Source organism: Odocoileus virginianus, chromosome 34 (assembly GCF_023699985.2).
Source record: "Odocoileus virginianus isolate 20LAN1187 ecotype Illinois chromosome 34, Ovbor_1.2, whole genome shotgun sequence".
Taxonomy (NCBI): domain Eukaryota; kingdom Metazoa; phylum Chordata; class Mammalia; order Artiodactyla; family Cervidae; genus Odocoileus; species Odocoileus virginianus.
Window position 1 is genome coordinate 31,832,967 of NC_069707.1, and position 20,320 is coordinate 31,853,286.

Sequence of the window (20,320 nt, forward strand, 5' to 3'; positions counted from 1 at the left end):
TCTGAGCTCCCATGGAAGGAAAACAGCAGGCGTGGAACTCACATCTCCAAGTTCCCAGCCAGTTCTGTTGTTGCTGTTGTTGTTTAGTCACTCAGTAGGGTCTTTTTGTGACCCCATGGACTGCAGCCTGCCAGGTTCCTCTGTCCATGGGATTTCCCAGGCAAGAATACTGAAGTGAGTTCCCATTTCCTGCTGCAGGGGATCTTCCTAACCCAGAGATCCAACCTGAGTCTCCTGCTTGGCAGGAGGATTCTTTACCGCTGAGCCACTTGGGAAGCCTAGCCAGTTCTCTGACTCCTACCTAGTGATTTTCAAAAAGTATTCCAGGAAGCCCTGAAGTTTTGAGAAGGGGCCTCAGGCTTGTTGACAGGAGGTGGAAGTACATTTCAAAGGATGAACTGATGGCTCTGGCTTCATCTGCCCCCACCTTCCTGCTCCCCAGCAAAATCTCTAAGGACACATTCAAGTATATTCTACATTAGTCTTCTCAAAATATTCATCCTTTCACTTACTCCCATTCTCCGAAATAAATGATATCATCTAAACTATATCTGCCTCTTAAACCTATTGATTTCCTTTCCCCAAATCACACATTTGAAAAAATGGTTACCTCCATTCTTTTCATTCCTACTCACTTATCACCGTTAAGTATCAAGGAGACTCTACCTAAGGGCTGTAAATATTCCAGGTTGCTATGGCAATACACTTGTGTTGCTAACCTATCAGGAAAAGTGTTAGACACATCTCCATGTAGAAGCATCTGTATTCTCCAGCACCATCTCAGACTAATTAATGCAAGCAGACTAGAAGCAACACAGGATTCTCATTCAACGAACAGGATAAGTGAGACAAATAGCAAACTGAAGGAAACAGCATATTTTTTTAAAAAATTCTTTACTTCCCTCACTCCTCTAACCCTCAACTTCATTTACCAGCAAGTAAATGAACAAGCAAACATAAAACACAGACCACATGGAACAGTCTTGACTACCTTCTGACAAATACCTTTGCATCAGAAAATAGCCTCAGAAAGGCAGAGAACTAATTATAAGCAGAGGAAAGCATGAAGGAAATGAATGTCATTTCAATAGTAAACATCCCTGTTTCTTTCCCACCTCTGAACTCCCAGGGAGTACGCCCTCTCTTTAACCTTCATCTTAAGCAAATACAAGGAAATGTAAGCCAAGCCAGGGTCCCGGAAGATTTTAGGATAATATTTATTACTATTTTTCCAAAAGCCTCTGGCACACCTTTTTTCCTTTTCTTTTTTTTTTTTCTTTCTTTCTTTTTCTTTTTTTTTTTTTTTTTGCTGGAACTCATTTACTTGATTGGATTTGAGACATGTCAGAAAAATCATAAGCCCACTCCCAACCCACGACAAATCACTCCCTGTCCAGATGTCCTTATACGGCCAGACTACCTATAAATCTGACAGCTCAGTGTATGCATTGCGTACGGCTCTTGGCTCTGAGTCACATTCCCTGGGAGCTTTGATTTCCGCTTTGAGGGCTGGCACAGACTCCCGCTTGCTCTTATAAGAAAATGTCTACGACTGAAAGTTGAAGTGTGCAGGATTTCTTCTTTAAGCACACAAACACTCCAAGTCTGGTCACTTTCCTGTAGTCCTGCCAGATTTTCTGTGTCTGATACCTGATCAAGTAACTTATCTTTTTTTCAGGGGGGAAAAAAAACAACAAAGAACATAGGAGAAGGAATGTAGTACATCCGCAGCTGAACATCTTACAAGCCTTAACCAAACGACCTGTACAAAGGATGCCTGAGTAGACACACGCATACCTTATATAGCTCTGTAAATAGGACTCAGCGGCCATCTCAGTGAATTCCTCATTTTACCAGGGGGAAAAAAAGTGCTCTCTAAAAAGCATTGGCCAGATAAACACTTGCTTACAAGACAAAATTAGTGCATCTTAACCATTCTGCACACAAATTCAAAGAACTTTTTTCTTCCATTTCTGACCTGCTGTCAGTCAAAAGCATTGGGATAAGTCAGAGCTGGAAGAAGTTGTAAGAAGCCACTATTTCCACTTTACCGCCCAGGCACACACAAACATTTGCTGAGTCATTTATAATAGTACAAGAATTCAGATTCCACGGCATGAGTGAAGGACAGAGTGTCAGCCTTTCCCTTTGAATTTCCTGACACCAGATGATCTGTATCACAATATAAACATACTTTTGGGTCTGTGAATGTCTTGGGCGTATTCACTCTTTCTCTCTCCCTCTCTTTCTGTCACTCTCTTCATAATCTTTTGTTTTAAACCTTTCAAAAGAGTTTTGATCATAAAGCCCCAATCTAACCTTACATGCAGAGCATGTTTTTCTATTCTGAGATTCCATGTTCTGTATATTTCAATATGCTGTCTTCTTTTAGCCAATATTAAAAGCATCCAATTGGAGCTAACTATGGACTTTTGAGACTTTGAAAGACCATGTGAATTTTACAGTAAAACCAAGTTCTTTTTATAATATGCCTTGATATTTTTTTTAACAGCACAGCAGAATAGGAATATACTTGTTATGTGCTTTTGGAAAAACAGGAAATCAAGAAAGATAAATAAAATAAAGCACTAATTCTCTGAAAACTATAATCTAATTATACTTAAACCCGATGAAATAAAAGTCTTACTATTACCATCACTTTATAAGTAGAAACTTAAGAATATGACTCCTACTTGTGACTTCCCTAAAATTTGTGAATGGCAGTTCCAAGAATACAACCCAGGTCACCCAACTGGAACCCAGTCTTGCAATTTAGCCCCTCCATGAATGAGTCTCCACTCTGCTGGACATGAAGCTGGTGGTGGTGGTGGCTCTTAGGACCTCTAGAGGATTCAAAAATCCCCAACTGGTTTTCCCAGCTCTCTCACCCTGCAAGCCACGAGGGCTCATGGCCTAGGCCGCAGGCCACCTTGGGCGAGGTCCCAGCTTCTCATCCCTACCCTTCCCCATCTACCACACCTTTCCAGCCATTAGTGGTAGATATAATTGGAGGTTTAGGTCTTGAAAGATTTCACTGTGGCTTCCCACATATTTTGGACTTTTAAAATCATCCACGGGGGAAGAAAAAATTGGGGACCAAGTTGCCTTTAATACACATGTGGCTATTAACATAACTTGGAATGTTCCTTCTTTAAATAGGAATTTTTAAGGCCTCTTCTCTTTGAGGAATGCTTGGAAAGAACATTAAATAACAATGATGAAAATTCTTCCTCAGCTTCATAGGCCCCCATTGCTGGCTGGCCATTCACACTGTTGACATGCAACTACACTGTACAACATGTGGATTGCTTAACAAGGTAATTGTGCACAGATGATGTGGTTTGTGCTGAAGTTAGTTATTTTTTTCTCGGCTCCTTTTCAACAGAATAAAAATGAAACTTGAAAAAAATGTGGCCCGTTGAAACAGGCTATTTTCAAATTATAATCTATAATGTTCTGAAAGCTTGCATTTGCATCCTAAACAGATAGGTTAATCTTCAACTTATACACAAAATAATCAACGGCTAAAATGAATCTGCTCATGGGTAGCACCAGCATCAAACAATGTGACATTACAACAGGAAAAAATGGCATAGCCCTGGAATCATTCTCTCCATTAAACGGAAACTGGAGTTATTAACAAATAAGCAACTAAACTATAGATTCTAAAAGGAAGCATGGTTAATTACCTGATTCCTTAGTTAGCTAGATAGCAATATTAGGAAAGGGACATATGTTTAGATTTTATTGGCTATATTTGACATCTGCACAGGAGCACAGGGAATAAAACCTGTTCCTGCCTTGATCTAATCTCACTCTATTTCAGACTCCTAGGGTAATAAGAAGTAACAATCACTATTTATAGGTGTGTGGAGAGTCACTAAAATATATTATTTACTGACACTCAGTTTACAATCAAATATAACGGTATACAGTGTTCTTGTTATATAATTGGATTTTTTTTTATACTGCCAGACAAACCAAGTCCAATTCACATTCAAAGATTATAGGTTTTAGTATAAGAAAAATCACTCATTTTTCAAAAACCCATGACTGTGTTTAAAACTCCCCAAGTAAACCCCAAGCTTCATGCTGGTCCCCTCCTGTAAGGTTTTCCTGTCTTCCCACCCCTTTTTACATCCCAACACCCGGGGCTTCTACCTACCCAGCACAGAATCAGTTGTCCTGTCATAACAGACCGATTTTTCCTGAAGTGTTGATGCCCAATCATCCCTTTTCCCTCTCTATGCCCCCAACACTAAAACTGCTACATATTAAGAGAACACGAAGAAAAGAGTGTGGAAATCTCTCCCATAAAACTGCATCCATCCTCAGACCCCTGACTTTATTCTCTTTCTACTCTGGTCATGGGCACCCACGTTATTTCATATGACAAATGATCAATTTCCTACATCCCCAACATATGGAACTCAGAGATTTGCAGGCATGCCTCTGCTTCTTGGGAATTTCAAGCAGTTAAAAACAATGAACCCCTCTTGTGCCCTCTGAAGAGTTTCAAAGGCAGACAGCCTCTAAAACTAAAAGTCATTACCAAAAAATAAAAAGGAAACCCTTTCGAATTTTTCAGGAATCCCTGCTGTTAGCCTCTTCTCAGCTATCTATCTCCTACAAAGGATTTGTGTCAGTGGGTAGAACAGGCACAACTATTAGAAACAGAAATGAGTGGTATTTAAAAAAAAAAAAAGTGGTATAAAAATAACGATAAAATCACTGCCTATGCGTTTTTAAATGATATAAATCAGGAGTAGTGCGAAGAGGCAAGGGGGGTAAAATCCTATTTGGTGGCTGGAAATACTGAGCCTTTTTTTTTTTTTTGGTGAGCCGGAGTGTGCCAGCTTTTTCAGACGGGAGGAATGCTGAGTGTCAAGGGGTCAGGATCAATCCGGTGTGAGTTGATGAGGCAGGAAGGTGGGGAGGAATGCGAGGAATGTCCCTGTTTGTGTAGGACTCCATTCAGCTCATTGGCGAGCCGGGGCCGCCCGGAGCGTATAAAAGCTTTGGGCCGCCCGCCCCGGCCTCACACAACAACCCTTCCCCGCTGAGAGGAGGCAGCCAGTGCGACTCCCACCGCCGGCGACCCACCTCCTCCAGCCCGACGGCAGCCGCCCCGGCCGACAGCTCCCGAGACCGCAGCCCGGCGCGCCCCGGCCCCCGCCTCCGGCCCAAATCCGCGCCGCCCGCCGCCCGCCGTCCGCAGCGCCCCGACCATGTCAGCCACCGGCCTGGGCCCCGTCTGCTGCGCCTTCGCGCTCCTGCTCGCCCTCTGCAGCCGGGTAAGCCCCGGAGACCCCGCGGCGGCCGGCGCCGGGGGCGGGACGCGGAGGGCGGGAAGGGGGCCCCGCGGCGCCGTGGGGCGTGCAGCGACCGACCGCCGTCTCCCTCCGCAGCCCGCCTCCGGCCGGGACTGCGGCGCCCCGTGCCAGTGCCCTGCCGGCCCCGAGCCGCGCTGCCCCGCCGGCGTCAGCTTGGTGCTGGACGGCTGCGGCTGCTGCCGCGTGTGCGCCAAGCAGCTGAGCGAGTTGTGTACCGAGCGCGACCCCTGCGACCCGCACAAGGGCCTCTTCTGCGACTTCGGCTCCCCGGCCAACCGCAAGATCGGCGTGTGCACCGGTGAGACCTGCAGCCCCCGCCCCCTCCCCACCTCCCCGAACCCTCGCCCCCGCCCCCAGCACCGGGGTCCCGGGCAGGTCGGGACGAGGGGAACCCTCGATGACCTCTTCCCTCACACCCACCTTCCCGCCACCGGAAAATAACGCCGCTCGAATTGGGTCCCTTCCTCCCCTTCGGCTGTTTCCAGCCTGCCCCCTGGAGCCCTGCTCCCAGCTCGCATCTCCGATGCGCTTCCTGTTGGAGGCTCCAGAATGATGCTTGACCCCTGCACCCCCCTCTTTTTCCCTTCCTCTCCTTCAGCTAAGGATGGTGCCCCCTGCGTCTTCGGAGGAACTGTGTACCGGAGCGGAGAGTCCTTCCAGAGCAGCTGCAAATACCGATGCACGTGTCTGGACGGGGCGGTGGGCTGCGTGCCCCTGTGCGGCGTGGACGTCCGCCTGCCCAGCCCCAACTGCCCCTTCCCGCTGAGGGTCAAGCTGCCCGGGAAGTGCTGCGAGGAGTGGGTGTGTGACGAGGCCAAGGAGCACACGGTGGTCGGCCCTGCCCTCGCAGGTGAGCTGAGCCTCCAAGTCAGCCTCGTGGTTCTCCCCCAGGGGCCGAGTCCCGACTTGCCCGAGGGCAGGGGCAAGTGTCTTAGCCTGGCGTCTCACCTTGTGTTCATGTGCCCTGCTCTCATAGCTTACCGGCCGGAAGACACGTTTGGCCCAGACCCAACCATGCTCCGAGCCAACTGCCTGGTCCAGACCACAGAGTGGAGTGCCTGTTCCAAGACCTGCGGAATGGGCATCTCCACCCGCGTTACCAATGACAACGCCTTGTGCAGGCTGGAGAAGCAGAGCCGCCTTTGCATGGTCAGGCCTTGCGAAGCTGACCTGGAGGAGAACATTAAGGTATGCTTTCTGTTTCTGTTGACTTCTGGTCATGGAATAAGAGTGGACTGGCCCAGAGCTCGGTCTCTTATCACCCTTACAGAGGTCTCTTATCTCCAAAAATACCATTGAGCTGTTTTACTGGGATGAGACCTTCCCTAATAGAAACCACCAGTTTTCCACCAGGAAATCCTCCACAGCCCTGTTTCATTCAAGACACCTCCAAAGAGGCCATGTCTATTTTTGGAAAACTGGCAAATGAGACTCAAACTTTCCCTCCTCAAAATATAAACAGAAGTTGGATGCCGGGGAGACTAGAACACACAGAGGTTGCAGAAAGCCACACCCCTTGCAGAGTCATTGATTTTCCTCTCCTCCCTTGTCTTCCTCAGAAAGGCAAAAAGTGCATCCGGACCCCCAAAATCTCCAAGCCTATCAAGTTTGAGCTCTCTGGCTGCACCAGCGTGAAGACATACCGCGCCAAGTTCTGCGGAGTGTGCACAGACGGGCGGTGTTGCACCCCGCACAGAACCACCACCCTTCCCGTGGACTTCAAGTGTCCTGATGGGGAGGTCATGAAGAAGAGCATGATGTTCATCAAGACCTGTGCCTGCCATTACAACTGCCCCGGAGACAATGACATCTTTGAGTCACTCTACTACAGGAAGATGTACGGAGACATGGCCTAAAGCCAGAGACAGTGAGACACCTGAACGTTTTAGGCCGGCACTTGAATCGCTTCACATCTCATTTTTGTGTACACATGATTTCAGTGGCACGAGTTATTTAAATCTGTGCTTCTAACTGGGGAAAAGAAAAATTCCCACCAAATTCAAAATACTGTGCCATGTGATATTCAAACGAACAGTCCGTCAACCCCAGACACTGGTTTAAAGAAATTGAGACTTGACCATAGAACTGTATTAGTGCACAGCGCCAGCATGTATGCTAGGAGCAGTGGGAGGAGGCCAGTAGAAAGCCTTGTCATCTTTAGGGGTAGTGTGACTGCTGTTTGGAGTGTCACTGAAAAGGAAAACTTTAGCATGCTCACTGACCTGCCGTAGCTCCAGCGACAGCTTGGATGTGCGTTCTCCAGCCATCATGAGGCTGAGTCAAGTTCGTCTTTAAGTCAGAACAGCAGATTCAGCTATGACATTCTGATTTGATGACATTGTTCAGGAATCAGAATTCTATTAGACTGGACAGCTTGTGGCAAGCTAATTTGCCTGTAACAAGCCAGATTTTTTTATTGATACTGTAAATATTGTGTGTGTATATATATATATTTGTACAGTTATCTAAGTTAATTTAAAGTTGTTTGTGCCTTTTTGTTTATGTTTTTAATGCTTTGATATTTCAAGTGTTAGCCTCAATTCTGAACACCATAGGTAGGATGGAAAGCTTGTCTGATAATTCAAAGCATGAAATGGATATTCAAATAGAAATTCTGGGCAGTTGGAGCAACAGTCCATCCAAACAGGTTGTTTGCTGAAGGTGAGGCAGTGATGTCCTTCAAAGTCTGATCTGTAGGTTGGAAACATGGTAGCCTCACTTTTAACAAACAAATGACCTTTATTAAAAATGAGTGGCTCTGTATAGCTGATTGGTTTTTCCACCTGGAAGCATTTGTTTCTACTTTGACTATGACTGTTTTTTGGACAGTTTATTTGTTGAGAGTGTGACCAAAAGTTACATGTTTGCACCTTTCTAGTTGAAAATAAAGTATATATTTTTTCTATAAAGGGCTTGGTTTTTCATTTATTAAATGGGAAGTTTTTGTCTTAAAGCTATGTACTTATAATTTTCTAAATATCTTTTCTCATCTATTCTTATCAATTGGTTGATCCTTTCAATAGGATTTTTACATAAACATTTCACAGTGAATCAGGTGTCACAAATATACAGGTATACACACTGTTGAGCACATAGGCATTTTTCATTATCTTCACAATACTTTATAAATACTTCAGTTCTCTTCAGATTATTTGTTTCCACCAATCCCTGTCATTATGCTTGATTCTGTTTATATTTAATATCACCCTGCTGTTATAGGCATTTAATTTCCAACCCATCATCATAAACTAGCCTACATGTGCCTTGCACGTAGAAGATTTTTAACTATTTTTTGAATTTGCATGCTTTACTGTAGATCTATTTCTGAGCTTCAGTATCTTTCTCTTAAATCTGTAAAAATAAGTTATTTTGCATAATTCTGCTTTCAGTTACCATGATAACCAATCACAAATAGATGATGGCATAAGTACAAAAAGAAGGATAAGTCAACCTTCCCTTCATTTGTATTACAGAAATTTGCCTTAAAACCAACTCCCATTTGCCCAAGTTTTCACTATATCAGATCTCAAGATCAATAGTTCATTAAGTAGTTTGACAAAATGAAGTTGTTCAAGAAGCCCTGTATGGAAATGATATTGGATCTCTCCTGGTCTCCACTGAAAAATCAACTAACATAAGTGGTAGACAAAAGGAATACTCCAGAGACAACTGGAAGCCCATTTTTTCTACATAAGAATAGCTATGGAATCTAGGGGAAAAAATAGCTGCAGACAGACTAAGCCATCACAAGGTAATTAGCAATGTCGTAGTGCCAGAGTCATTCTAAGAGACAAAAATACATCCGAAAATAAAGGCTAGTTCTACAAACAGAGCCCATGCCACAAACCAAAGGGAAAACTTCCCGTGTTCAAAATGTGAAAAGTATTTCTGGCCAAAACATTGGACTTTTAGAATACACCCACATACGTATATAGCAACACCGCCAGTGGCTGTGCCCCACTTCCCCAAATAAATCCACGTGCAAACACACACACACACACAACACAGAGCACACTGCTTAGTTTACATTTCCTTTCTGTCACTTGACTCCTAGCTGCAAAGGTGAAGAGCCATGGTAAATGAACCTGACCGTTTTAAAAGGAATTTGAGAATTCTGGGAAGACAGAAGTAAGAATGCAAACATAGATTTTAAGATTTTCCAAATTGCCACGTAAAAACAGAAATTAGATTGCGAAATCAAAACACCATGAGACATATAACAAAATTAGTTGGCAAAACATCCTTTGCACCCTAAGATATGAGTTGGGGGAAATCAACCACAAGACTTTTACTATGTCAGAATAAAATGTGAGAAAAAGCAAAGGAATACAACGGTATTCGATGCATCTGAGAAGAGGAGAGCTTCAAAATAGCTAACAGTGAAATACAGATCAATCTGAAGATAACTTGTGAAACTGGTAAGAGTTTTGTTTTGCCCATTCCAACAAAAGTTACAAACCAAGCCTATCTCCCAAGGGAGGACTCCGCATTCTTAGGAGTAAAATCAAAATTAAGTCAGAGACAACAAAGACATTCTGAGAGAAGGTCCAGATAAAAATGAGAAGAAAACAGGTTCAAAAGCTCAAGAAGCAGATGGCCATATTTTTAACACATGAAAACAATAAAAGAGGGAACTCTGTGTAGTTAGAAAAGCTATTTAAACCAAGCTGTCTTCCTAAATAAAGTTCAGGAAAAATAATTTTGTATAAAAAATAGAAAAATAAAGTCATCACAGCCAAATCCATATGAAGATATTATATGAAAAAATAATAATAGGGGATAGAATAGCATTTCTACAGATAGAAGGAGATTGCCAGAAATACATGTCCAGAAAACATGCCAAAACTATAATCTACTATTTCGAGAGAACATTAAGAAAATAACACTAGACATAAATAATTAAAAGGAAATGACTAATGACATTAAATAGCAACATAAATGAGTTAGTAAAACTTGGAAATAATTTCAAGAAGAAATTAGAAATTAAAGAAATGTTAGAAAACTACATGGGACATAAGGATGAACAAACACAACAGATAATTCCTTAAGAAGAGTAGTCGATGAGGAGGAGGAAAATATTTTTAAATAAAAAATTTAAAAGTTTCAGAAGTGATAAATATTATAGATAGGCAAAGAAGGTCCAACATATGGATAGTAGGAATTCCTCATGAAGAAAAAACCCAAAAACTATCAATTAAAAAAAAACTGAAATAAAAAGTGATTTCAAAGTGATACAGGAAGGTACTAGTAAAATCAACCAACACTGAGACATATTCCAGTAAAATTGATGGAATATAAAGAAAAAGAAAAAATTGTTAGAATATCTAGGCAAAAAGAACATGAACCTTATAAGTAAAAGAAAAGTAATTCATCATTCTGATAATGACTACAACACTTCATATCAGAAAAATTACAGTAACATATTTAAGGTACTGAAGGAAAGAAAATGTGAGCCAAAGAATTTTCATCCTTCAAAACTGATACTCAAGAATAAAGGACACAGACAAATCATTAAAACCATATAAGATCTCAGGACATATTATTCTTATGAACCCTTTCGAAAGAGCCTACTGCACAAGAGGCTCAAAAAACAAAAATGCCTGAGAAATGTTAACATTAAGGACTGGTGGTGGGCATTAAACATCGCTTATCTTTAGAAGTGAGACTAAATAAAGACAAAAGAAGAGAAAGTACAGTATACAGCAGCCCTACACTCTGACAGTGTAGAGTGCAACCATAAAGGTTTGCGGAGAGAATAAAAGTAGCATATGACACTCACCCCCCGACACACACACACACACAAACACACTTAATTACTTTTTTGGTGGTAGGGTCTTCCCCACTAGTGGTAAAGAACCCACCTGCCATAGGAGACGTAGGAGACTCAGGTTCCATCCCTGAGTCAGGAAGATTCTCTAGATGAGGGCACAGCAACCCACTCTAGGGTTCTTGCCTGGATAATCCCATGGACAGAGAAGACTGGCAGGCTACAGTCCACAGCGTCGCAGTCAGAATCAACTGAAGCCGCTGAGCACGCACGCATGCACGCTCTCATTGGTTGTAGTTGCGATGGTATTGTTATTCTGAGACTATGGAGTGTATAATGCAGGTTCAAGAAAATTAACTGCTATAGACATTCTAATACTATCCTTAGCGGTGGTGAAATACTGGGATTCTTAGTAAGAAAGTCAGAAAATACAGATTTAATATAAAAGTGGTTAAGTTCCTATGGCTGTTTCATGTTGATGCTTGGTAGAAACCAATGCAATAATGCAAAGCAATTATCCTTCAATTAAATTTTTTTTTTAAAAAGTGGTTAAGTTAGATTCTGTAGTCCTGAATTTGGATTAGAAATATCAGCATAAACTTATGATGCAGTTTATCTTTTAAAACACACACACAAGGCTTCCCTGGTGGCTCAGTGATAAAGAATCTGCCTGCCAATGCAGGAGACATGGGTTTGATCCCTGATCCAGGAAGATCTCACATGCTGCAGAGTAACTAAGCCCACTGTGTGCCACAATAATTGAGCCTGTGCTCTGAAGTCCAGGAGCCACAACTATGAACCTACATGCCACAACTCCTGAAGCACATGCACCCTAGAGCCCATGTTTCACCAGAGAAACCGCTGCAATCAGAAGTCTGTGCACTGTAACTAGAGAGTATCCCCCTCTCCACAACTAGAGAAAAGCCCGTGCAACAATGAAGACCTGGCACAGTCAAAAATAAATGAATAAGTAAAATCATCTTTGTAAAACACACACAATTATATATATACATATATATTTTGCTACATCTGCTCACTGAAAAAACTACAATGACAACTCAAAAACAATGAGCATCCCTAGGCCCAAACTGTACCCTTGTAATGTTACTTTCCGCCAAAACAGCCAGAGCTTCTTGGAGAATAGCTGATTCCAGGACTGGAGCAAAAAAATGTGTAAGTTAAAAACAATTATGCAGGGAATACCTCTATATATTAGGTAATAATGAAGTTCACAAGGACGATTAAGATCATTTTGAAAGGATTCAAGAGCCAAACTGAAGAGACTCCTACTAAAGATGAGGCAATTTGAGCTTCTTAGGACAATAAAAATCACAGTGTATTAAGCCTATCATCTATACTTAAATTCATTACCTCATTATGACAATTAAATAAAAAAATAAACCCAATTGGTCACCTGATAATCATAGGGAATCTATTCATTATACACTAAATGTAATATTTCCATGATGACTTCTGTGTCATATCCTTGTTCTCCATAACTAATAGTGCCTCAGAAGAGATTGGTCCGATCTGTACCAACCCCAGACATAATCCATAGATGACTTTTAAAAGAAATTAATCTCTTAATAGTATTCATCACATGATACTCAATTTAAAACAATTTTATATCCTTTTAAAATAATTTTCTGTAATTTTCCAAATTTCCAGAAATGAATATGCAATATTTTATAATCAGAAAAAGTTTAAAAACAAATCTTTTAACTCCTCATTTTAAAAAAGTAGCAAAGGATATGCCAAAGTGTTCAAGTTTTTCATAATTTCAGATTTAAATAAACAGTTCACAGTATATAAATAGATGACTAAATGGCCTATGATAAACCATAATGGAAAAGAATATAAAAAAGAATGTATGTATATGTATAAGTCAATCACTTTGCTGTACAACAGGAATTAATATAATATTGTAATAAACCAAGTATATTTCTATTAAAAAAAAACAGATGACAAAGCCATTCAAGTCACTATTCCTTAATTTTCCAAGTTCCTAGGAGCATGTGCAACACACATAGAGACTCTATGGAATTCATGTATTCATGTAAATTCAATGTATATTCTTACCTCATTTTCCAACTCCATAAATAAATTCATGGAAGATTTTTCTTTGGTAAGTTTACAATAGCTATTTTTTATCTCATGAATCACACTCATTATATATAGACTGTTGCTAAGACTAAGAATAAGGCAAACATAAAATATATTAAAATACTATCAGATTCCAAATCTAAATACAGGATACAAAGCAAGAGACATAGAGACTCTCTTCTCTTCTACACTGTCGTTGTTCAGTTGCTAGACTTTTTGTGTCTGACTCTTTGTGACCCCAAGGACTGCAGCATGCCAGACTTCCCTGTCCTTCACTATCTCCCAGAGTTTGCTCAAACTCATGTCCATTGAGTTGGTGATGCCATTCAACCATCTCATTCTCTGTCGCCCCCTTCTCCTCCTGCCCTCAATTTTTTCCAGCATCAGGATCTTTTCCAATGAATCAGTTCTTTGTATCAGGTGGCCAAAGTATTGGAACTTCAGCTTCAGCATCAGTCCTTCCAATGAATATTTGGGGTTGATTTCCTTTGGATTGACTGGGTTGATCTTTGCTATTTAAAAGACAAAGAAAAATTAGTAAGAAATGTGTAATATCAAGTATTAATTAGAATTTATGTCTCAAGAAGGTAAAATAAATTAACACTTGCATTAGGTTAACAAATTCTAACACAATCTTTATCAGCACTGTTAATAGTGTAACTTAGATAAGCATAATAACATTAAAAAACAGTCTGGCAGAATCTGCTAAACCTAAACATTTTACATAGAAAACTTTTACTCCTAGTATAGATCCAAAGAAATGATCGATACATGCATGCAAAATTCTGAAAGCAGTTTTATCTATCCCCAAAGCTGAAAACAACCCATATATATATTAACAGGAGAATGAGTAAAATATAGAATATTCATGCAATAGAATAGTATATATTGATAAAAAAGAACTGCTGATATACTAAATGAAAGAGGCCAATATATACAAATCACATACACTACATATTTCTACTTACAATGACATTGAATAATAGGCAAAACTAATCAACAGTGATGGGATTCAGAATAGTGGTCATTTTGGAGGTGGAAGCATGAGAAAACTTCACATACATTTTTAATATGTACTTGATATCTCAATTGAAAATTTTTAAAATAAGTAAATGGATTTAGGGAATTTTTTTAAAAGAATACTACCAAGACATTAAAAGGGATTATTTGGGGGTTATTTTTTCCATCTTCATAATATTTTAGACTTTCCAAATTGTCTACAAAAAACTGTCATCACTATATAGTAGGAGAAAAAGCCTTCCTTTTAATATTTCAGATAATGAGCTCCTGAAAGATAATGCATAGTGCATATAACAAGTCCAGTGTAACAAAACCACTACAGCCCCTTTGATATGTATGGGAAATGAAATTGAGAAATTAGTAGAGATAGAAACTCAAAGCTGGAATTATTTGTAAGTATTTCTCAAACTGCACAAAGATCTTAGGGAGGCATTGGATTTCCCTTTCAATATCAGATGTACTCATGCCAACTTTTATTTAAATCTCAGAGGACAGATTGATCTTTTCCAACATTTTTTATTAAGTTATCAGCAGGCTTTTTCATTAAAACATAATTCCAAAATGAAGCTAACTATTAGAAATCATGAAACTATATATTTGACGTATACTTAATGGGACTTGATAAATACCATTTAATTAGAGTGCACAACAAGTTTTTAAGATGTCTAAAGTCCCTTGTGGAAAATAACTTCTCATTCTGTAAGTTCTACTTCAGCAATAAGGTTTATCAACACTTTATTATGTGTGGTACATTCCAACAGGATACAGACAAACAAATGAATAGCAAATACTATTTTATGAAAAACAATAATTTCCTCTATCTAATTAAAACCAACAACAAAACAAAAGCTAGAGATGACCTAATAAAGCATCCAGGGACACAGCAGAAGGGGCTAAGAGAAGAGAGGAGGAGGTAACACTTTCAATCATGTTTACTCAGTGTGAATAAATGCAAATTTCAAACTAAACCCAGCTGTCTGATCTTTAAAAAGTAGTTTCTACGTACAGACTCATTTTCATGCTCATTTTCATTTTCAACCAGGCTTCATGAACATCACTTATGGTACCTTGGGTCTTTTCCCTGAAAAGGCTGGGCTATAAATAAATACTATAGTGATTACATTTTAGTCCTAAATATAATAAAGACCAAGAGAATAATAATAGACCCATGAATCTAATTGGCTTAAGCATATCTTATATTTATTATCTTATATTTTCAAGTGATGTCCTGTCAATCATCATGTTTATGAAAACAATATGGAAAGCACAGAAAGTGCCCAAGCTGTCGCTGATAACAATGGCCGCTGTACAAAGAGGTTATTACACAGTTTAGGAAACACAGGTAGATTTAAAACAAACCACATGAAATCCAAGGATCAGTGTATGTTAGTCATGTCCAGCTCTTTGCATCCCCAAGGACTGTAGCTCATCAGGCTCCTCTGTCCAGGGGATTCTCCAGGCAAGAGTAAAAGAATGAGTTGCCAGTTCCTTCTACAGGGGTTCTTCCCGACCCAGGAATCAAACCGGGGTCTCCCACACTGCAGGCACATTCTTTACCATCTGTAGAGCTATTTAAATTGGGAAACTGAGATCAAAATTTAAATTTATACTTCTGCATTCACTGCTAACAATATCGACTATTTTTCAATCCAATGTATATTGATTTATTCTAGGTTTGTGATTGAAATTCTCTAATACCAAAACCCTTAGCATAAAAAAAAAAAAAAAAAGACAAACTATGGTAGTTATACTCTTTTTTTGAATGTTCCTATATACCATTCCAGAGGGACTTTTGTTTTGTTTTTAATAAGAATAGATTCAACTTCTTATTTTTCTCCTCAATCTGAATTCTCTCTACCTAAATTCATTCTGATCTGTGGTCAGTATTTGTTGTATCCTCTCTAGTGAGCTATTATAGAGTGCTGAAAATGAAAATGACATTAAAAGCAGGGACTTGGGAAATATTTTCTACATGACTGAGTTTGCTGTTGTTCTTTGCTTTGTATTTTACTTATTTGCTGATTTTTAACCTTTACCCATAGTTTGAGCTGATGACTCTCAGTGTGAAATTTATTTCATGTCATGATAATTTGTAACTCAAGGCATTTCCATGTCTGCATTAAGGAGCCCTGAAAAGTTTGAGGCAATTCTGAGAATTCCATTTGCATAGACATCTTGATAGAGGGTTGTGGAGGGAGAAGGGAGCCATGTGAACCATGAGCCAAACACTAGAATTCCCTGGATGTGGGGAGGGAGTTGCGGGTTTTATAAGGAGGCCTCTGGTAAAAGTGAAAGTGTTAGCCACTCAGTCCTGTTCAACTCTGTGTGACCCCACAGACTGTGGTCCCCCAGGCCCCTCTGTCCATGAGATTCTCCAGGCAAGAATACTGGAGTGGGTAGCCATTCTCTTCCCCAGGGGAATCTTCCCGACCCAGAGAGATACCTTTTAAAGAAGACAGGAGCTTTGCTCGAGCTGCGGAGAAGTCAATTCATGTATCTGCCTTGGTGAACAGTGAGAGTGGGAAAAGCAACTAAAATGGGTTCCTGAGAATATTATACACATTCTCAGTTCACTCATACCGTTTCTGACGGCTTTCATTCTTTTGGGTTTGAGTCTTTGTCAATTTTCTAAGAATCTTTTTGTGGTAGTCTTTCTGCTGCTCTGCTCAAAACGTGGTTGTCCAGTGACCTCCTTCCCACACGCAGGTTGCTCAGCTCTCTGGAGTACCCAGAGGATCCCACAGTGAGAAAACACCCATCAGTCTTTCAAGCCAGAATCCCAACATCTCTGCCCATGGGACTTTTCTGCTAGAGGTATGGAGAGTAGCCAATGGAGATATAAAGAACTTTAAAAGAATAATGTGGCATCTTAACAGCCCCCTAAGGGCTTAATACGGAGCCTATTGAGAGCTGGCCTTGGGGAGTGATGCTGGAAGTCTAATGTGCCCATTAGTCACTGAGGGAAACCATAAGCCTTTTAAGATGTTTGGGATTGAGATCCTTTAAAATTAAACCTTTTGGAATTTAAAGGGATTCCAGGGATACTGGGGTCAAGAGCTGCTGCCAATCTCTGGCAGTCTCATTCACCAGATGGAAGACCTGCCCGGAGATGCTGCCGCCGGCTAGGATCAGTGACAATATGGGTGGCCGCTGGAAGGTGCAGCTATGGAAATTCGTGCTGACCACTGTTGGAAGTAGTGGCCAAGAAGGGGTCATTGCCAAGAACAACAGCCAAGAGGCTCCCCTGGGAGATGTTGACTGGAGGCACCGTTGGGTTTAATAGAGAGCTAGGTCTGGGGATCATCTACTTGAAGATTTTTTTGAGGGAGGTGGTTGTTTGTATAAACATGGTTTGGTGAATCATCCTTGATGTTAGGAAAAAAAGAGAAATACCATTGGTCTTATTATGCTCCTCACTAAGAGAACATCACAATTTCCCTCAAAATAAGCTTTTCCATGTGACTCTGCATTTCTATTAATAGCACTATTCATCTACTTGTTACCCAGGTGGGAACTCTTCATTGTCATGGAGTCCTCCACTTTCTTTTTACCCACCCTCAAATATTTTAACTTCAACTTAGAGATTCATTTACAGAGAAAGTAGCCCCAGATCCAGTCCTAAGGGAGTCCCATGCTTTTGTGATTCATCTCCAGGACTTCTATGTATATTGGAGGAAAATTCTCTCTTGTTTCAAGCAGGGGAAAAGCAAAAGTGACCATCTAAAAATATACCAGAGCACTCTGTTCTTAACAAGGCCAAGACCAAGGAGAAGGTATTTCACTAGAGCCTAACCAACTGGGGTGTTTTTAGAGCCTAACCTGTCTGGAGGGTTTCCTAGGCGGTGCTAGTGGTAAAGAATCCACCTGCCAATGCAGGAGAAGAAAGAGATGCTGGTTCAATCCCTGGGTCGGGAAGATCCCTTGCAGCAGGAAATGGCAACCTGCTCCAGTATTCTTGCCTGCAAAATCCCAAGGACAAAGGAGCCTGATGGTCTATAGTCCTTGGGGCCACAGAGAGTCAGATGTGACTAAGTGACTGAGAACAGCCTGTCTGGAGGAAGGAAAAGACTTAATTTCAGCTCCCTCTAGCTACGTGGTCACACCAAAGTTGGGGACACTGAGAAGGATTGGTGATGTTAGCAGGGATACAAGCTCACCAAAAGATTGAGGGAGGAATTAGGATCTCTTCTGCTATTATTAAAGTACTCCCCGTGAAGGGCTTCTCTGGTGATTCAGATGGTAAAGAATCTTCGTACAGTTCAGGAGACCCAGGTTTGATCTCTGGGTTGAGTAGGTCCCCTGGAGAAGAGAATGGCCACTCATTCTAGTATTCTTGCCTGGAGAATTTCATGGACAGAAGAACCTGGTGGGCTACAGTCCAGGGGGTCACAAAGAGTCAGACAAACTGAGTGACTAACACACTTTCACCCATGAAGTAATAGAGTGTTATATGAAAACAGACTTGAATTTTTTTTAACTGTGTAGTGTACTCTAGGGCAACTACTAAAAAATGTTTAAAAAGAAATATAACTGATGTGCTAAGAAAGGACAAAAAAATGGAATCACATAGTAAAGATAATCACTTTAAAAGTCTGTGTTCTAACCAATTAAAGGACACAGATTATTAGAATGAATCAAAAAACAAGACTCAACTATAGGTTGTTTACAATTATCCCACTTTATCCCATATGTACATTAAAATGAAAGAGGTGGAGAAAGGTATGCCGTGGTAACGCTAATCAAATGAAAGTGAGAGTAACCATACTAATTTTGGAAAGAGCAGACTTTAGAATAAGGTAAGTTAAGCATATAGAGGGGCATTGTGTATGTATGTAATAAAGGGGTCAGTAGTCCAAAAAGACATAACCATCTTTGAGGTGCAGTCACCTAAACAATAGAATATTGAAATATATGAGGCAAAAGCTTACAGAATTATGAAAATAAATAAATGAACCCACTGTTATTCTTGGAGGGAGATTTTGATACCTCTCTATCAGAATTGGACAGATCCAACAGGCAGAAAATCAGTAAGGGCACAAATGAACTCGAAGCACCATTGATCAATAGGACATAATTGACATCTATAAGCTACTTGATCCAACAACAGTATATTAAACCTTATTCTCAAGCTCACGTGGGACATCCACCAGTATATATTCACATGCTGGGCCACAAAATGTAATTTAACAAGTTTAAAAGAGTTGAAGTCATATAATGTCTGCTCTGCAATAGAATTAAACTAGAAATCAAAAACAGAAAGATAGCTGGAAAATCCCCAAATACCTGGAGATTAAATAACACATTTCTCAGTAACACATGAGTCAAAGAAGGACACTCAAGAGAAATTGTTAAATATTTTCAACTGGATGGTTCTGTAAGTAGGGCTTCCTAAGGGGGCCAAAGCAATCTCTGGGCAGTTGTATTACTTTTGTGTCTTCTCTAAACTCTCAGATGCTTTGGTGACCAATGGAAACTGAAGTCCCCTCTCCTTTCTCTTTGAAAGCTTCATAAAGTTGTTATCAGGTCGCAGTTCCCTCCATCTTATTCCCAGGTGCCAAAATCCCTTCTCACTTCGACAGTGGAAGGTACCACTGCATGCTATCCTATCATCACAAATCTCCAAAGAAAAATGGTAGGTACCAATTTCTATTCACATGCCTCCAAACATAGAAACTTCTAAACCATCTCAAAATTTCCATTTCTGTCATTCTTGTTACATATTTCACTATTTTGCCAGCAATACTTGTATGAGTCTGCTAATACAAGTTTTCATTTTCCTGTCCCTCCACAGTTCTTCTTAATTACTGCCATCAGATTGTCATCTCCGGTCACATAAATTTGGTGCTCCAGAAAAGATGCAAAAGCTATTACCAAGGTAAATACCATCTTTTCAGAATGGTAATCAAGATCTACAAAATAACATCAAAGAATCTACCCAGAATAATTTCATATTACTATTGTACATACTTTTATGCCAAAACCAAGCTGGCCTTACCAGTTTCCAAATAGTTTCCACACATTGTTTTATTCACTCTAGTCCCTCTCCCTGCAAACTTCTTCCCCTGATTCTTTCATAATGTGTATGTGTGTGTGTGTG

The 20,320-nt window shown here is 40.5% G+C and overlaps 1 protein-coding gene and 1 long non-coding RNA gene across 3 annotated transcripts in view; one reads left to right on the plus strand and one right to left on the minus strand.

Annotated features, from left to right (window-relative positions):
- Nucleotides 1-5,868, minus strand: part of LOC110130462 (uncharacterized) — a 103,349-nt gene extending 97,481 nt beyond the window's left edge. For both annotated transcript variants that reach the window (XR_011485688.1, XR_011485689.1), the window contains exon 1: nt 5,754-5,868. This is a non-coding gene — a long non-coding RNA (uncharacterized lncRNA). The remainder of the gene's footprint in view (nt 1-5,753) is intronic.
- Nucleotides 4,928-8,242, plus strand: CCN2 (cellular communication network factor 2). Its single transcript, XM_070461725.1, has 5 exons — nt 4,928-5,294; nt 5,409-5,631; nt 5,932-6,183; nt 6,310-6,521; nt 6,893-8,242. The coding sequence occupies exons 1-5, from the start codon at nt 5,229-5,231 to the stop codon at nt 7,187-7,189; spliced, it is 1,050 nt and encodes a 349-aa protein (XP_070317826.1). The 5' UTR covers nt 4,928-5,228; the 3' UTR covers nt 7,190-8,242.
- The last annotated feature ends 12,078 nt before the right edge of the window (nt 8,243-20,320 follow it).

What these genes read in the sequence shown, in the direction of transcription:
- CCN2 (XM_070461725.1), top strand. Translation starts at nt 5,229, where the DNA reads ATGTCAGCCACCGGCCTGGGCCCCGTCTGCTGCGCCTTCGCGCTCCTG. An exon ending in TGCTCGCCCTCTGCAGCCGG is followed by an intron (nt 5,295 to 5,408) that starts GTAAGCCCCGGA and finishes CTCCCTCCGCAG; the next exon opens with CCCGCCTCCGGCCGGGACTG. An exon ending in ACCTGGAGGAGAACATTAAG is followed by an intron (nt 6,522 to 6,892) that starts GTATGCTTTCTG and finishes TGTCTTCCTCAG; the next exon opens with AAAGGCAAAAAGTGCATCCG.